The 16,891-nt window shown below is 48.8% G+C and overlaps 1 protein-coding gene across 1 annotated transcript; it reads right to left on the minus strand.

Moving 5' to 3' along the window:
• Window positions 1-556: 556 nt before the first annotated feature.
• On the minus strand, window positions 557-7,707 carry SRXN1 (sulfiredoxin 1). The gene is made up of 2 exons (XM_027558919.1): window positions 7,238-7,707; window positions 557-2,893 (listed from the first exon to the last, which is right to left on the minus strand). Exons 1-2 carry the CDS (start codon window positions 7,448-7,450, stop codon window positions 2,690-2,692), a joined length of 417 nt encoding a protein of 138 aa, XP_027414720.1. The 5' UTR covers window positions 7,451-7,707; the 3' UTR covers window positions 557-2,689.
• Between the last annotated feature and the right edge of the window lie 9,184 nt (window positions 7,708-16,891).

Raw genomic sequence — 16,891 nt, forward strand, 5'->3', positions numbered from 1 at the left:
CAGCTTCCTCTCAGTGCCCAGTAGTACCCCTAGCGCTGCCTGCTTGGGCCTTATCTGTAGGAAGGGAAATCGTTCCAAGAAGGAGTAACCGCTCTGCTACTCAGTGGGTGCAGGTGTCTCACATGAGAAGCAGCAAGTCATGACAGCAGCTTATAAAGCATGTCCTCAGTTACCCTCCGCCCTGCCCCCAAGCGCCTCTACAAACCTCAGGGGTAGACAGTCCATTAGACAACTTGGAAGAAGCCCCAGGAACGGGCTTGTCCAATGTCATATGGAGTGGGTGCACAAGCTAGTTCCAAACATGGATCTCCTGGGACCCAACTCTTTCTTCTCCACTGGAGGTGCAGGGCTGTCACCATACTTGGAAAGAAGCAACACAGTCTAGATCAGTGGTTCTCAGCTTGCGGTCCCTGATCAGCAGCGTCAACATCAGCTGGGAACTTGTTGGAAAAGCAAATTCTTAGGCTCCACCCTAGACCTTCTGAATTAGCAACTCTGGGGTGCAGTCTGATCATCTGTGATTCAGCAAACCCATTTTGTGAACCAGAACCATTGGTTTATCTCAATTACCCCTCTCTTTTTATTAAATAAACTTTTATTTGGCAGTGATTTTTGATTAACAGAAAAGTTGTGAATACAGTACAGTGTTCCCATATCCTCTGTACCCAGCCCACCCCAATATCAACATTTGGATAAATTAACTAACATCCAGACCTTCTTCAGATTTTCAGTTTTTCCATTAATGTCCTTTTGTTACTGTTGTTTCAAGTTCCAATCCAGGATATCACACTACATTTAGGACTATGTCCTTTTAAATTCCATTGGTCACCTCAGTCATCAATCCCTGGGACAGAGAATGGGTGGGAAAGCGGTTGTCTTCATTACTGAGCTGGAGAAAATGAAGTTTGAAAATGCCAAGTGGTGGAGTTCCCTCAGCAGTGCAGTAAGAGGAAGGTCCACCTCACTCTGCACCCTTCCTCTGCCTCTTTGCTTCCCCGCAGGACTACAGGATTTCAGAAGCTCCTTTGGAGTGTCCTACCTGGCCTACCCACCCACCCTAACCCACTAGAGTACAGATGTTGAGGGCCCTCCCAGAGTGGGCCCAGCCCTAGGAGAGCCCCATCCACCGCCCCTCACTTCTTCCCCTCGGCAGGGCCAGGACAGTGTTTAGTGACTTCAGCCTGGACAGAGCAAGGCCCCATGCACGAGAGAAAGAAACAAAGAAACACTGTTATTTGCTATCCAAAGTCATTTGTGATAGATAGAAAAAATGCCACAAATCATTTGTAGTTTCTCCACGAGGTATAGTCTGTTTCCCCAGCCCTTGAATATGAGCCAAACTTTTGATTTGCTTTGACCAAAAGGACTTAGCAGAAGTGACGTTACACCAATTCTGGCCTAGAACTCAAAAAAGCCTTGCAACTTCTCCTCTCTCTCCATCTTTCTCTCTCTTCCTGTCCCCCATGCACGCCCCACTTCTCTCTCTCTCTCTCTCTTCCTCTCTCTCAGCCCTGATGCCATCATGTGAATAAGCCTGAACTAACTGGTGGAGTGGCCACCTGGAGGAGAACCAAGTCACCCAGGCAACAGCCCACCTACTGCCCAGACAAGGGAGTCAGGCTATTTGAAACCATCCAGGCCATTTTGGGTGACAATTGATTTGCATACAACCCCATGAGTGACCTCAGGCAAGGTCAGCAGAACTGCCCAGATGAGTCCAGCCCAAATTGCTAACCCACAGAATTGTAGACAAATAAACAACTTGTATTTAGCTGCCAAGTTCAGGAATTGTTGGTTTCTCAGCAAAGGCTAACTGATACACAATTTCTCATCTCTCTCTCGGCAATGGGATTCCAGTATTTTTTAGGAGGCTGTGTGACAGTTCTAGGAGATGGGATATGATTGATCTACTCAACTGTGACAATTGTGTTCCTGCTGTTTTAGTTTTCGTTGCAGCTAGGGGTGGCTTCTGTACCTGGTTTGGGCCAAGGAGATCTAAGTAGAAATACACGGGGGAAGACAGCAGGAAACAGCCCTCTGAAAAAGTCCTGAATTTATGATAGAAGCTGATCGGTCCAGGTGGCTGGGCCCTTTCTCCTCCCTGACTCCCTTCTTCCTTGGACATAGCCACGATTGCTGGAGGTACAGCAGCCATCTTGTGACTGTGAAGTGATAAGCAATGAGGGAAAGGCTGAAAGGATCAGAGATGTGTGCCCTAACTTTGCTGAGTGGTTTAACCAGTACCATTAGTCAACAGTCTCCAGAATTCATGCTATGTGGAAAAGCAAACTTCTCTTTGTTTAAGTCACTGTAACCTAGGTTTTCCTTCACTTGCAGATGAATGAATTCACATGATACAAGGACAGAAATGCAGAAGGATCTTTGTCCTTGGGAATCTGGAGCCAGTAGCATATGACTCTCCAAATCCGTCTCCTTTCCCATTTCAGCCTCTCAATAATCTCTCAAGAGCAAACACAGGACCCCATTTTCCCCAAGGTGGGAAGTGGGACCCCACACTGTTCAGTCATGAGTCCAAGGTCTTGAAGCTAGCTAAGAGGGTGCTTCACGCCAGACCCACCTGCCACGCACAAATGGAACGCACTCCTGCTACACCTTTGCACGGCCTAGTCCACTGGAGGCCAGGTGTCTTCCAGCTTCCTGGTAGTGGTGGCAAGTGCCAAAGAGGCTGCTACTGCAAGTCCGGCGTGGAAGCGCCCAGGTACACCCTTAGGTCCGAGAGGGTGGACTGGACAAGCTTGGCGGGGATGGTCTCTCGCTGCAGCTGCTGGTAGGCTGCATACCGGTGGCAGCCCCCAAAGGAGTAGAAGTAGTCACCGCCCTGGGCCCCTTTGATCCAGAGGACATCGATCGGGGGAACGCTGTCTGGATTCTCCTGGCGGCAAGAGGACACAGGGTGAATGAGCGTGGCATGGTGTTGGACAGTTTGCAAAGCAGACTTTGTTAACCTGGGCTGAACTCCTCCAGGTGCTCACGCTGGTTTGTGAAAGGCAACAGTTACATGGTCAGTTTTGTGAGCTGGCTGACCTTGGTAGCATGAAAATCAGTCATGGTAAGAGTATTTACACCAAGGAAATTGGCAGATACTACAAATCAGGGCTTCTTCCCACCCCCAGGTTGTTAACCATTTATCACACCACATGTATATTACCTGGCACTGTTCTAGACTCTGGGAATAAGGTACAGACACAGCCCCTGCCACCATGGGGCACATGGATGCTAGAGTGATAAATGCTAAGAAGACAATAACACAGGTTGTCATGACAAGGATGGGAGTGACAATGAAGCAGAGACCTGAACACAGAGAACTCCCCTGGGGAAGACAGAGAGGTAGAATCTTTAGAGAAAGAGTCTGACTGCCAAGTTCAAATCTCAGCTCTGCTACTTAATTGCTCTGTGACCTTTGGCAATTCATATTTGTGCCTCAGTTGCCCCAGATGGGGATGAAGATGACACAACCACCTCATAGAACTGTTGGGTTTAATGAGTTAACAGACATACAGTGCTTCAAACAGCACTTGGCACATGGACTAGGCTCAGTAATGCACAGTGTGTATTACCCGTGGGAAGGGCGTTCCAGGTAGAGGGAATAGCAAATGCAAAATGCCTGAGGCGAGAACAAGCTCGCTGTATTGCAGGCACGGCAAAGAGGCCAGTGTAGCCAGAAGAGACTCAGGGGTCTGTGGAGCAGAAGAGGCCAGAAAGGTTTTATTGAGATAGAACTGATGTACAGCACGGTATAAGCTGAAGGTATAAATACAATGATTTGACTTAAAACATCATGAAATGATGACTACAATAAGTTCCGTGAACATCCATCATCTCATATACATACAAAATTAAAGAAATAAAAAACTTTTTTCCCTTGTGACTAAAGTATTCGTCTCTCAGTTGTGTTAGTCTCTCTCTTTGCAACCCCATGGACTGTAGCCCGCCAGGCTCCTCTGTCCATGGAATTCTCCAGGCAAGAATACTGGGTTACCATTCCCTTCTCCAGGGGATCTTCCCAACCAAGGGGTTGAACTCAGGCCTCCTGCATTGCAGGCAGATTCTTTACCATCTGAGCCACCAGGGAAGCCTCCTTGTGATGAAAGCTCTTAGGACTTACTCTCTAAACAACTTTCATACATAATGCACAACAGTGTTTACTATATTTATCATGTTGTACTTTACATCCCTGGTACTTACTTATCTTATAATAGAAGTTAGTGCCTTGTGACCGCCTGAGTACAATTTTCCTTCTCTTTACTCTCCCCCTCCCACCCCTACCTCTGGTAATCCCAAATCTGGCCTTTTTTCTATGAGTTTGTTTGTTTTTGAAGTATAATTGATGTACACCACTATGTTAGTTCCTGGTACACAACGCAGTGATTGGATATTTCTATACATTTCAAAATGATCATCATGATTGAGTCTAGTTACCATCCATCAACATACAAAGATATTACGTAGTTTTTGACTATCTTTCCCACACTGCACATTTCATACACGACTCATTTATTTTATAAATGCAAGTTTATACCTCTTAGGTCCTGGAGTGTTTTAAACAGGAGAGGGTGACATGATATGAGGGACATTCTAGAAAGGTGTGACGAGAAAGCAGCCTTGGTGAGGTGGACAAAGACAAAAGCAGGGAGGACAGAGGCGAGTCCCCAGCAGGTACGCAGCAGAGGAGGCTGTCCTGGGTTAGGGCGTTCAGAGGACAGGGAGAGATGGACAGGTTAGCGACATGTTCAGGGGGCAGATCCCAGGGGAGGGGCGAATGTGAGGAGAAGAGGAAGAAGAAAATCTAAGCTGACTTCCTGTTCAGGGCCTTAGTAGCCAGATGGAGAGTGGGTGGACCTCTACATAGGGAGAGTCTGGGGCAGGGTGGGATGGAGTAGGGGGAGATGGAATTAAGTGAGTTGCTAGAAAGCCTTCCACACTGGCCCTAAAGCGGTCTCTTCTTAGGCTGCATTGATGGATTCGTTTTTCCATTTATCCCAGAAGTTATTATTAAGCAGTAAGGCCCAGCAGTTATGAGCTGGGGTTCTTGCACAAGGCAAACCTGAATTTAAATCCCAGCTACTCCACAGAGCAGCAGGAGCGGGGAGGGAGGTGGCTGGGTAGGGAGGGAGGTGTAAGCAAGGGGCCTTGCCACTGGGCATTGTTCCTTATCTGTAAGATGGGAATAGATACCCTATAGGCTGTTGATGAAGTTGGGAAGCTGATATAAGTTAGGCGTGGAGCACAGCCTGCCTGACAGTTCAGCAGCAAAGAGAGGCAGTTGTGCCAGGCAAGCCTTGTGCTGGGTGTCAGGGCTGTGATGATGGGTGGGCAGGATAACAGCCCCCAAAGATGTCCACATCCTAATCCCCGGAACCTGTGAATATGTTACTCCCAAGGGATAGGAACTTTCCAGATGGAATTAAGTTAAAGATCTTGAGATGGGGATATTATCCTGGGTTGTCCAGATGGGCCAAAAGTAATCACCAGAGACCTTAAACGTGGAACAGAGAGGAGCAAGAGGAGATCTAATATTGCTGGCTTCTGAGGTGGAGGAAAGAGGTCATGAGCCAAAATGTGGGTGGCCTCTAGAAGCTGGGAAAAACAAGGAAATGAATTCTCCCCCAGAGACTCCAGAAAAGAATGCAGCCCGGCTGATACCTTGACTTTAGCCCAGTGAGACTCATTCTGGACTTCTGAACTATAGAACTATAAAGTAATAAAATCTTGGCTTTAAGTCACTAAGTTTCTGGAATTTGTTACAGTAGCCATAGAAAACTAATACATGCCATAAGCAAAGACAGGCCTGGTTTTTGCCTCCCAGAAGGTATGGTGCTGGTGTGGAAGACAGGTGTCTGAGGCCATTACACCCCAGTTGTACCGGATCAGAGGTGTGCTGACAGGTATGGAGGCGGCTGGGGGCCATCAGGAGGCCCCTAACCTTACAGGGGCTGTCAAGGAAGACACTGACACTGACAGAAGACTAAGAAGGAGTTAGAAACAGTAAAGAAGAGATGAAGGAGTGTCTCTGGCAGGGGGGAAGCTTGTGCAAAGGCCCAGGGGTAGGAGAGAGTATCCCTGGACAGATCTATCACAAACAGCCAGGCACCGTGCTCGTGCTATGACCAGACAAAACCCCAGCTCCTTGGAGTTCAAATGAGATGGGGGAAGGGAGACAATAAAACACAAACACACAGATAACATAACTCAGGTGTTATCCTGAATTATGCTTTCAAGGTGAACTACTCAGGTTAATGGGAGACCTAGAGAAGCCAGGGCTGCTGGGAGGCAGGCACCTGACCCAAGCGAGGGACCAGTCCCTGCGGCTCTCTGGGAAGCAGTTCCAGACAGTGGAAGCAGCAGTGTAAACTCTAGGACTGAAAGACAACAGGCAAGCAGTAGAGAGGTTTTGTGGGGCCTCGGGGTCTCCTGTGGCCACTTCTGAGGGTCTGGGCTGGGGATACGATGCTGCACAGGCCTAACCTGACACTCATGTCCCCTCCCTCCAGGATCACCCCGACCTTCCTGAGCTCTCTCTGAGATGTGGCTGACCCCATTCTCTCCCAATTCCAGTTCAAACAAGGTCTTCCCAGCACAGGACACCCCCAGTCCCACTGCCACAGCCAGAAGTGACCACACAGGTTATGTGGTGGCCATGCAGCTGGGCACTGGGGCCAGGCTGTGCCACTTTCTAAAATGCCTGACCTTGGACAAGCTGCTTGGATCCTCCTGGGCCTCATTTCCTTGTCTGTAAGAGGAACAACAGTAGTATCTACCTTACAGGGTTGGTATGAAGAAGCTGCTGCTGCTTAGTCGCTTTAGTCATGTCGGGCTCTGTGTGACCCTATGGGGTGCAGCCTGCCAGGCTCCCCTGTCCATGGGATTCTCCAGGCAAGAATACTGGAACGGGTTGCCATGCCCTCCTCCAGGGGGTCTTCCCAACCCAGGGATGGAACCCGGGTCTCCTGCATTGCAGGCAGATTCCTTACTGGGAGCCACCAGGGAAGCCCATATCAAGTGCTATCTTTATAGGAGTCAGAGAGAGTTATTTTAATGACCTCCTCCAGTCTCCTTGCTCCATGACTAAATAGAGACCCAGAGAGGCCCAAACTCTTGCTCAAGGTCACAGAGCAAAGGCTAAACTCCGGCTGAAACTGAACTAGTCCCTTCTCGCGTCCAGCGCGACTTCCCTCCTCCGAAGCCTTCCCAGCAGCCGGCTTCCCCGGGGCCTCACCCGGATCGTGTCCACGAGGCTTTGCACCTTGGCTTGGTCCAGCACAGACGGCAGAGGACGGATGAGCACGCTCAGCGGCACGTTGTGCACGGCGGTGATGCAGCCCGAGTGGATGCTGCCGCCCTGCGCGCCGCCGCTCGGCCCAGGTACCTCGGGCGCCCCCCGGCCCGCCCCCGCTCTGCTCAGCGCTCCTCCCGCGCGGAGACCCATCATTCCGCCGCCGCCGCCGCCTGGGCCGTCGCGGGACGCGGCACCTCCACCCCCGGGCTTTAACCTCGGCCGGGCCGTACCATTCCGCGCGGGCGGAGGGGGGCGCAGCCGGGCAGCGCGGAGCGTCTCTCTCCCCTGGCCCCAGGGTGGTCCCGCCCACCAGCGAGCGCCCCTTCGGGACCTCTGCTCCGCTCGCCCCCGGCTGCCCGACGCGCGCGGGGCTTCGGCCCTCCGCTGGGGGGCGCCTCGCCGCCTGCCCTCCGCCGCGCGGCGTCCCGGGAGTGGAAGCGGCCGGGCAGGCTGACTCAGGGTGAGTCTGCAGGTCGTGGAGTGGGAGGGGCGCGGGTGACGCACATTCCGGGGTGACTCAGGCCCATGGCGGGGGCACAGGGTAGAGGGGGCCGGACGTGCCCAGCGAGGGTGAGTCGGCAAAACTCGCCGCTTGGCCGCCCGGCCCTTGGATTGCTAGTGGTGATAGCTGCAGAGGTGGTACTAATACCAAAGACAGTAATACTAGGAATCTGCTGAATGTGGTGCTGTGTCAGGCACTGTTCTAAACACTTAGCATGTACATCACCTATTTAAACCTCAAACAACCCTACCAGCTAGGTATGATTATTATTTCCATTTTACAGATGAGGAAACTGAGGCACAGCGAGGTTTAAGTGGTTTTCCCCCAAGGTCATGGGCTTAGTAAGTGGCTGAACCAGGGTTCCAAGGAACATTTTGTAAGTATTTATTTGGCTACTTTGGGTGTTAGTTGCAGCATGCGGAATTTAGTTCCTCAACCAGGGATGGCCCAACCAGGCCCCTTGCATTGTGCCCGCGGAGTCCTAGCCACTGAATCACCAGGGAAGTCCCAGGGAGCCTTTTGGAAGGGTGCTGACAGTGTGTGGGCACTGCCCTGAACCTCCACAATAACTGCTTTCATCCTCACAGCGCCTTGAGGAAGTTGACATGGTTGTTGAAGCACTTGTCCAAGGTAGGGCCCTGGAAATGAAATGCTGAGCTCAGAGTCTCAGGCCACTAAACACCTGCTTACAGATGAGGACACCAGGGCTGCAAGGGGTGGTGGTGATGTGAAGTGAAGTGAAAGTCGCCCAGTCATGTCCAACTCTTTGTGACCCCATGGACTATAGAGTCCATGGGATTCTCCAGGCCAGAATACTGGAGTGGGTAGCTGTTCCCTTCTCCAGGGGATCTTCCCAACCCAGGGATAGAACCCAGGTCTCCTGCATTGCAGATGGATTTTTTACCAGCTGAGCTATCAGGGAAGCCCATGACTTAGGTCCAAACATGCCGACTGGTATCCCCACTCTCTTCTGTTTAAAGCTCTCTATTTCCTTGATCCCAGATTCAGCACCCAGTGTCCTCTGGAGCCAGAGGGAGGCAGGCAGAGGCTCCCGGTTTTAATCTCTGGTGTTTATAGCATCTGTGGCAACAGTAAGACTTTGGCACAGACTGGCCTGGGTTCAGATCCCAAATGGCCACTCCCTGGCTGTGTGGTCTCAGGGAAGATGCAAGAGCATCAGCCTTCTCTTTTGTAAAATGATAGTGAGGGAACTGTGAAAACATTTGGAGATAATGGGTGTTAGAGGGTGATGTGCGTGCTAAGTCGATACAGTTGTGGTTGACTCTTTGCGACCCTGTGGACTGTAGCTCGCCAGGCTCTCTGTCCATGGGATTCTCCAGGCAAGAATAATGGAGTGGGTTGCCATCCCCTCCTCCAGGGGATCTTCCTGACCCAGGGTTCAAACCTGCATCTCCTGCATTACAGGGGGATTCTTTACCACTGAGCCACCAGGGAAGCCCAAATCAGTGCTTACATAGTGATAATCAAGGAAGGTGACTGGTTTCATCATGACACCCAGAGTGCTGAAGGAGAGCCAGGAAAGGCTTCCTGGAGGAGGGGTTATTCACACTGGAAAGTGGCTTGGTTCTGGAGAGGGAAAACAGGGAAGAAGCAGGTGATGGTTTAGGGTATAGGATCTGCAGTTACTTGAATGGGATGGATTTAAGTCCTGGCTCCGCCACCGACTAGCCAGTGTGATGTGTGTGTGTGTGTGTGTGTGTGTGTGGTGGGATACCCAACTTCTCTGTGTCTTGGTTTCCTTTCTCAATTGCCAGGGAGAGTAAATGAAAATAACATATAGTGTTTAGAAAGGAATCTGGCACGTGTGTGTGTGTTCAGTCACTCAGTCATGTCTGACTCTTTGGGACCCCCATGGACTGTAGCCTGTTGCCATTTCCTTCTCCAGGGTGTCTTCCCAACCCAGGGATCAAACCCAAGTCTCTTGTGTCTCCTACGCTGGCAAGTGGATTCTTTACTGCTGAGCCACCTGGGCTTCCTCTCAGCCCCCAAATTACTGGTAATTAGAGAATTTCATCAAGAGGGAAGTTGTTCCTTTAGAACCACTTCCTTCTTTCAGAAAGTAAGAAGAAATGAGGGAACAGCTTCTGGGATGGAAAAATGGAGAATTGTCCTGAATCTTTCATCATAGTTTGCCCAGTGAGAACCCCCCACTCCTGGTAACAAATTCTGTATGTTGAGACACCTGTAGTTCAACTCAAAATTGAATTTTAAGCCTTAAGAAGACTTGTATTTCCACATAATTAAGATTTCTGGAGGCAGGTATATCCATGATTGGTAAAGAGGTAATTGAACAATGTCAGGTTCTTTCCAGCTTTTTGTGCCATCATCCTCCGTGTTCTTGTTTTTATCCTCATGCTTGCCCCTCATGGTCCCAAGATGTTTTGCTGTAGCTTCAAGCATCGTATATAACGGCTTTCAAAGGTGGAAGTTAGGACATTGACATCCCTTTGCCCCTCTTTTTAAGACTGAAGAAACCTTTAGTAACCATGCTCTGCCTGCCCACCCTTCTGCCCAGGAGTGTTTTCCTCATGTCTCATCGTACTTCCATGCCTAAACCAGTCCCAGGCAAGGAGACTGGAACTACCCTGATTGTGTGCATGCATGCTCAGTTGCTCAGTCGTGTCCAACCCTTTGCAATCCTGTGGACTGTAGCCCACCAGGCTCCTCTGTCCATGGGATTTCCCAAGCAAGAATACTGGAGTGGGTTGCCATTTCCTCCTCCAGGGGATGGCAGGAGAAGGGATCTTCCCAACCCAGGGATTGAACCTGAGTCTCCTGCATTGGATTATTTACCCCTGGATTCTTTACACCTCGGAAGCTTTACACTGATTGGTTTAGCTTAATTGGTGTTCACCTCTGGGCTCAAGAAGGTTTACCCTCCCCTGAAGTTCATGGCCTCTGATCCCTGAACAGAACTGGCAAAGCCTGGTACTTCAACCTTGTTTTCCTGTGTGGTTTTGGGGAAGATTCCATGAGAAAGGAGGATTGATGGGGGAAGAGGACCTGGCTAGTCAGCAGTTCTATTATTTTGGCCCATCTATCCCTAAACTATCCATGGCATCACCAATGCAATGGACATGAACTTGGGCAAACTTTGGGTGATGGTGAGGGACAGGGAAGCCTGGCGTGCTGCAGTCCTTGGGGTCACAAAGAGTCAGACACGACCCAGTGACTGAACAACACCACCCATAAACTAATGACATGAAGACCTGACCCTTGTGTTGGGATTAAGATGAGGTACCTTCCACTGAGGCTAATGTAAGCGTGCGACTGGAAGCTGGAGAAATTCTGGGATCTAACAATATTCTTTTGTTTTAGTTTGGGTTCTTCCAAAAGTAGACTCTGAGACTGGGACTTGTGTGCAGGCACTTTCTTGGGGAGCTGCTCTAGTTATTATATCACTGTAACACAAACCACTGAAAAATGCAGTGGCACAGTTCAGTTCAGTCGTGTCCGACTCTTTGTGACCCCATGAATCGCAGCACGCCAGGCCTCCCTGTCCATCACCAACTCCCGGAGTTCACTCAGACTCAACGTCCATCGAGTCAGTGATGCCATCCAGCCATCTCATCCTCTGTCGTCCCCTTCTCCTCTTGCCCCCAATCCCTCCCAGCATCAGAGTCTTTTCCAATGAGTTAACTCTTCTCATGAGGTGGCCAAAGTACTGGAGTTTCAGCTTTAGCATCATTCCTTCCAAAGAAATCCCAGGGCTGATCTCCTTCAGAATGGACTGGTTGGATCTCCTTGCAGTCCAAGGGACTCTCAAGAGTCTTCTCCAACACCACAGTTCAAAAGCATCAATTCTTCGGCGCTCAGCCTTCTTCACAGTCCAACTCTCACATCCATACATGACCACAGGAAAAACCATAGCCTTGACTAGACGGACCTTTGTGGGCAAAGTAATGTCTCTGCTTTTGAATATGCTGTCTAGGTTGGTCATAACTTTCCTTCCAAGGAGTAAGCGTCTTTTACTTTCATGGCTGCAGTCACCATCTGCAGTGGTTTTAGAGCCCCCCAAAATAAAGTCTGACACTGTTTCCACTGTTTCCCCATCTATTTCCCATGAAGTGATGGGACTGGATGCCATGATCTTCGTTTTCTGAATGTTGAGCTTTAAGCCAACTTTTTCACTCTCCTCTTTCACTTTCATCAAGAGGCTTTTTAGTTCTTCTTCACTTTCTGCCATAAGGGTGGTGTCATCTGCATATCTGAGGTTATTGAGATTTCTCCCGGCAATCTTGATTCCAGCTTGTGCTTCTCCCAGCCCAGTGTTTCTCATGATGTACTCTGCATATAAGTTAAATAAGCAGGGTGACAATATACAGCCTTGATGTACTCCTTTTCCTATTTGGAACCAGTCTGTTGTTCCATGTCCTGTTCTAACTGTTGCTTCCTGACCTGCATACAGATTTCTCAAGAGTCAGGTCAGGTGGTCTGGTATTCCCATCTCTTTCAGAATTTTCCACAGTTTATTGTGATCCACACAGTCAAAGGCTTTGGCATAGTCAATAACAAACGACCATTTTTATTATCCTCACAGATTCTGTGGGTCAAGAATTCAGGCAGGGCACCGTGGGCACTGGTTGTCTCTTCTCTGCAATGTCTGGGCCATCAGCTGAGAGGTGATTCAATGGCTGGGGGTGACTTGATGGCTGGGGCTAGAATCATCTCGAGGTGTCTTCACTTACACATGCACTGGACCATCCTGCTTGTCAGCCGGAACACCTCCACGGGGCCTTTCCATGTGGCCTGGGCGTCCTCATAGCATGGCAGCTGGCTTTCAAGAATGAGTGTCCCAAGAGAACTTGGCAGAAGCTTCATGGCCTTTTCCAGTCTAGTCTTGGAAGTCCCATGGCATCATTTCTGTGGTGTTCTATTTGTAGGAGCTGTCACACCACCACCCTGCCCCCAACCAGGCTCAAGGGAAGGTATGGAGATTCCATGTCTTGATGGAAAGAGAAGCAAGGTCCTAAAAGAGCTTGTTCCCACAAACGAGATATTGTTGGGACCATCTTTGGAAGACAATCTGCTGTAGGAAGTGAGGCCAGGAAGGACTGGGGAAGGGAGAAATGCCAGTATAGAGGACACTGATGAGCAGTTAACATGATGGTTAACTGGGGTCACTTCTGCTGGAGACCCTGTGAGGAAACATCATGCATCAGAATCATCCCACCCTCATGACCTAATCACCTCCCCAAAGTCCTACCACCAACTACCAGCACGCTAGGGATTAAGCTTCAACATATGGACTTTTGGGGGATATAAACATTGAGTCAGGAAGCAACAGTTAGAACTGGACATAGAACAACAGAATGGTTCCAAATTAGGAAAGGCTTACGTCAAGGCTGTATATTGTCACTTTGCTTATTTAACTTATATGCAGAGTACATCATGCAAAACGCTGGGCTGGGTGAAGCACAAGCTGGTATCAAGACTGCCGGGAGAAATCTCAATAACCTCAGATATGCAGATGACACCACCCTAATGGCAAGAAGCGAAGAGGAACTAAAGAGCCTCTTGATGAAAGTGGAAGAGGAGAGTGAAAAAAAGTGGGCTTATAACTCAACGTTCAAAAAACTAAGATTATGGCATCCAGTCCCATCACTTCATGGCAAATAGATGGGGAAACAGTGGAAACAGTGAGAGATTTTATTTTGGGGGGGCCTCCAAAATCTCTGCAGATGGTGACTGCAGCCATGAAAGTAAAAGACACTTACTCCTTGGAAGAAAAGCTAATGCCAACCTAGACAGCATATTAAAAAAAAAAAAAAAGCAGAGACATGACTTTACCAACAAAGGTGCATGTAGTCAAAGCAATGGTTTTTCAGTAGTCATGTATCGATGTGAGAGTTGGACTATAAAGAAAGCTGAGTGCCCAATAATTGATGCTTTTGAACTGTGGTGTTGGGAGAAGACTCTTTGAGAGTCCCTTGGACAGTAAGGAGATCAAACCAGTCAATCCTAAAGGAAATCAACCCTGAATATTCATTGGAAGAACTGATGCCGAAGCTCCAGTACTTTGGCCATCTGATGCAAAGAGCTGACTGAATGGAAAACACTCTGATGCTGGGAAAGATTGAGGGCAAAAGGAGAAGAGGATGAGATGGTTGGATGGCAGACTCGGTGGGCATGAATCTGAGCAAACTCCAGGAGATAGTGAAGGACGAGAAAGCCTGGTGTGGTGTGTAGTCCATGGGGTCACAAAGAGTCAGACACGACTGAGTGACTGAACAACAACCACCCGGACGTACCATGTGCTGAGTTGCTTACGTATGGGTGCTGGAACCTGTCACCCACTGGGATGACTCTGATTGGGTTGGAGGAGACCAATCAGCCACACCCATGGGGTCAGCCCCCTTTGAGCCCCCTCGATGGGTTAAGTGATGAATACATGTCTGAACAAATGTGAGCTTTGTCGGCAAGGAAAGGGTAGACCAAAGACCTGGATATCAGTGGGATGTCCCCTTGGCCTACTTTTGATCTCAGCTAAAACTGTGGTGGGAAGTACTGTGCAAACCCAGACTCACTAGCACCCTGGCTTCCCAGCCAAGGCTTCCGGTGTCTTCCATATTTTCCATCCCTGTGGGAGCCTCCTAGAAGTGTTGAGGTGTTCACCAGTGGCAACCAGAGCTGGTGAGTAAAAGTGTGTTACGTTGTCACAGGTGGAGAATTGTGAGAAACATCCCAGACCGTTTGGACCTTTTTAGGATCCTTCTCAGAAAATAGCAGTACCAGACCCATTGCTACAGCCACAACCCCACTAACACACCCTCTGTCTCATTCTTCTTGTCCCTGCACTCCTGCTTCCTGAAATCAACTCCCAAATAAACTACCTGCACTCAAGACTTTGCTACTGGGAAGTCAAAACTAAGGCAAGGGGGGAGTTTCATGGATCATCCTCAATAGTTCTGAGCCTTGCCTGTGTTAAAATTATACATGTCTTGTTAGACGGCCGTGGACCAGGCACCTGTCTGTGCCTTGTTTTCCTAACTTTCAAAATGGCCTTCATAATGGTGCCTAACTTGTAGAGTTGTTGAGAGAATAAAGAGATGATGTAAGTAAGGTTCTTAGAACGGTGCCCAACGCACTGTAAGTGCTCAATAAATATGATAATATGTCGATATCATATTGTCAAATATCAAATCAAATATGTTTGGTAACATTTTAAATTTATAATAGATCTCAAAGGTCTCTCTGTGTTTGCACTTTTAGACTAGTCCCAACATATTAGCCCAGGCTCCTGTTTGCAGGTGTAGAAAGCCAGTGTGAATCAGCTTAATGAAAATGGAACACTTGGCCACTCCCTTGACTGCAGGGTGGAACTAGGCCTTAGAGAAAAGTGGGTTCAGAGACTTTTTTCTGTCCCTCCCTTGGCAGAGGGATTACCTCTGTGTGATAGGAACGCGGCTATCAGCAGGGGTTATCTTTGGCTTTTAGTAATAGAAACCTGACAAGCGAGGCTTAAAATGCCCCAACACGTTTCCTCTCAGGAAAGAGAATCTGGAAGTGGGCAGTCCAGGACTGGGGTGGCTGCTCCACCGTCACTAGGGGCACAGGCCCTTTCTATCGTCAACTCCATCCTTTTAGAGTAGGGTCACCTCCTAGTTCAAGGGTGTTGCTGAAGTGCCTGCCTGGAAGAAGGTGGAGAAATGGAAAGGCAAAGGATATGACCCCCTCCTTTTTCGGGTGTTGTCTCAGAATTCCATGTAACACTCTCCTTGTGTGTCATTGACCAGAATTTGATCACATGGCCACCGCTGGTGGCAAGGGCAGCTGGGATATGTAATATTCCACAATATGCAATGTGGCAATGTGCTTGGCAAACAATGGAGTTCTCTTACTAAGGAAGGAGAGGGTGGATATTGATAAGTAGCTAGCAATCTGAGCCACAGCTCTCAAGTTACAGGTCTTATGATTTGGAGAGAAGGAGAGAGGAAATTTCCAAGTTCTAGTCAGATGCACAAATCTGAACCAGTCATCTATGGCCATGAGGGAACAAGACTCTTTTTTTTTTTTTTAAAGCATGCTGCTGCTGCTGCCAAGTCGCTTCAGTCGTGTCCGACTCTGTGTGACCCCATAGACAGCAGCCCACCAGGCTCCCCCGTCCCTGGGATTCTCCAGGCAAGAACACTGGAGTGGGTTGCCATTTCCTTCTTCAATGCATGAAAGTGAAAAGTGAAAGTGAAGTCACTCAGTTGTGTCCGACTCTTAGCGACCCCATGGACTGCAGCCCACCAGGCTCCTCCGTCCATGGGATTTTCCAGGCAAGAGTACTGGAGTGGGGTGCCATTTATTGATTATGACTTCAAAGTGTGTAGTTTATTAAAAAAAATTACTGGTTATCTGCTTTGGCTAGGTACTGTGGTAGACCCAGGAAATTTAATGACAAGCAAAAAGACTGTCAGTCCCTTTCTCATAAAGCTTATAATCTAATGGGGGAGACAGAGAATAACCAGATAGCACAGTAATTAATGGAAAAGTGTACGTTATTGGTAAGTGCTGTGAACCAAGATCGTGTGGTCCTTGAGGAAGTGATCATCAAGCTGGGAGATGAAGACTGAAAAGAAATAACTAGTCAACAGTGGCGCTATTGGCTTTGCAAATGAAGTCTGTTACTGGTGGTCAGAACAGCTTATGCAAAGGCCCTGTGGCAGTGGGGAAAGCAAAACTGCTAAACAGAGGTGGCTGTAACTCAAACAGCAAAGGGGCTTATGTCTGAAGATTCAGCTAGAGTGATGGAAAGAGTCAGACTGGGTAGGTTTTTGAAAACAGCTCCCTCTCCCCATCCCCCACAGTGAGAAATCATTGAGGCATTTAAACACAGAAGAGGAACAGGAGTGACATAATCAGATCCGCATTTTAAACAAGATCCCTGTGGTCACTATGGAGAGAGGAAGGGAGGTGGTGGAGGCAGAATGGATCCAGGGTCACCAGTAAGAAGGTAAGAGATGATGGTAGCTATGGTCTAGGGTGGAGACTGAGAAGGCAAAGAGAAAAAAATAAACAGAACCTGATGGATTAGATGGAAGGGTAAAGGAGACAGATGCAGGAGAGAACCACATCATGGCTTC

The sequence above is a fragment of the Bos indicus x Bos taurus genome, chromosome 13 (genome assembly GCF_003369695.1).
Source record: "Bos indicus x Bos taurus breed Angus x Brahman F1 hybrid chromosome 13, Bos_hybrid_MaternalHap_v2.0, whole genome shotgun sequence".
In the NCBI taxonomy this organism is placed as follows: domain Eukaryota; kingdom Metazoa; phylum Chordata; class Mammalia; order Artiodactyla; family Bovidae; genus Bos; species Bos indicus x Bos taurus.

Bases quoted from the DNA above. Each gene is read 5' to 3' on its own strand.
- SRXN1 (XM_027558919.1), bottom strand. From the start codon at position 7,450: ATGATGGGTCTCCGCGCGGGAGGAGCGCTGAGCAGAGCGGGGGCGGGC. The intron at 2,894-7,237 runs GTGAGGCCCCGG...TCTTGCCGCCAG, and splicing joins GCCTCGTGGACACGATCCGG to GAGAATCCAGACAGCGTTCC.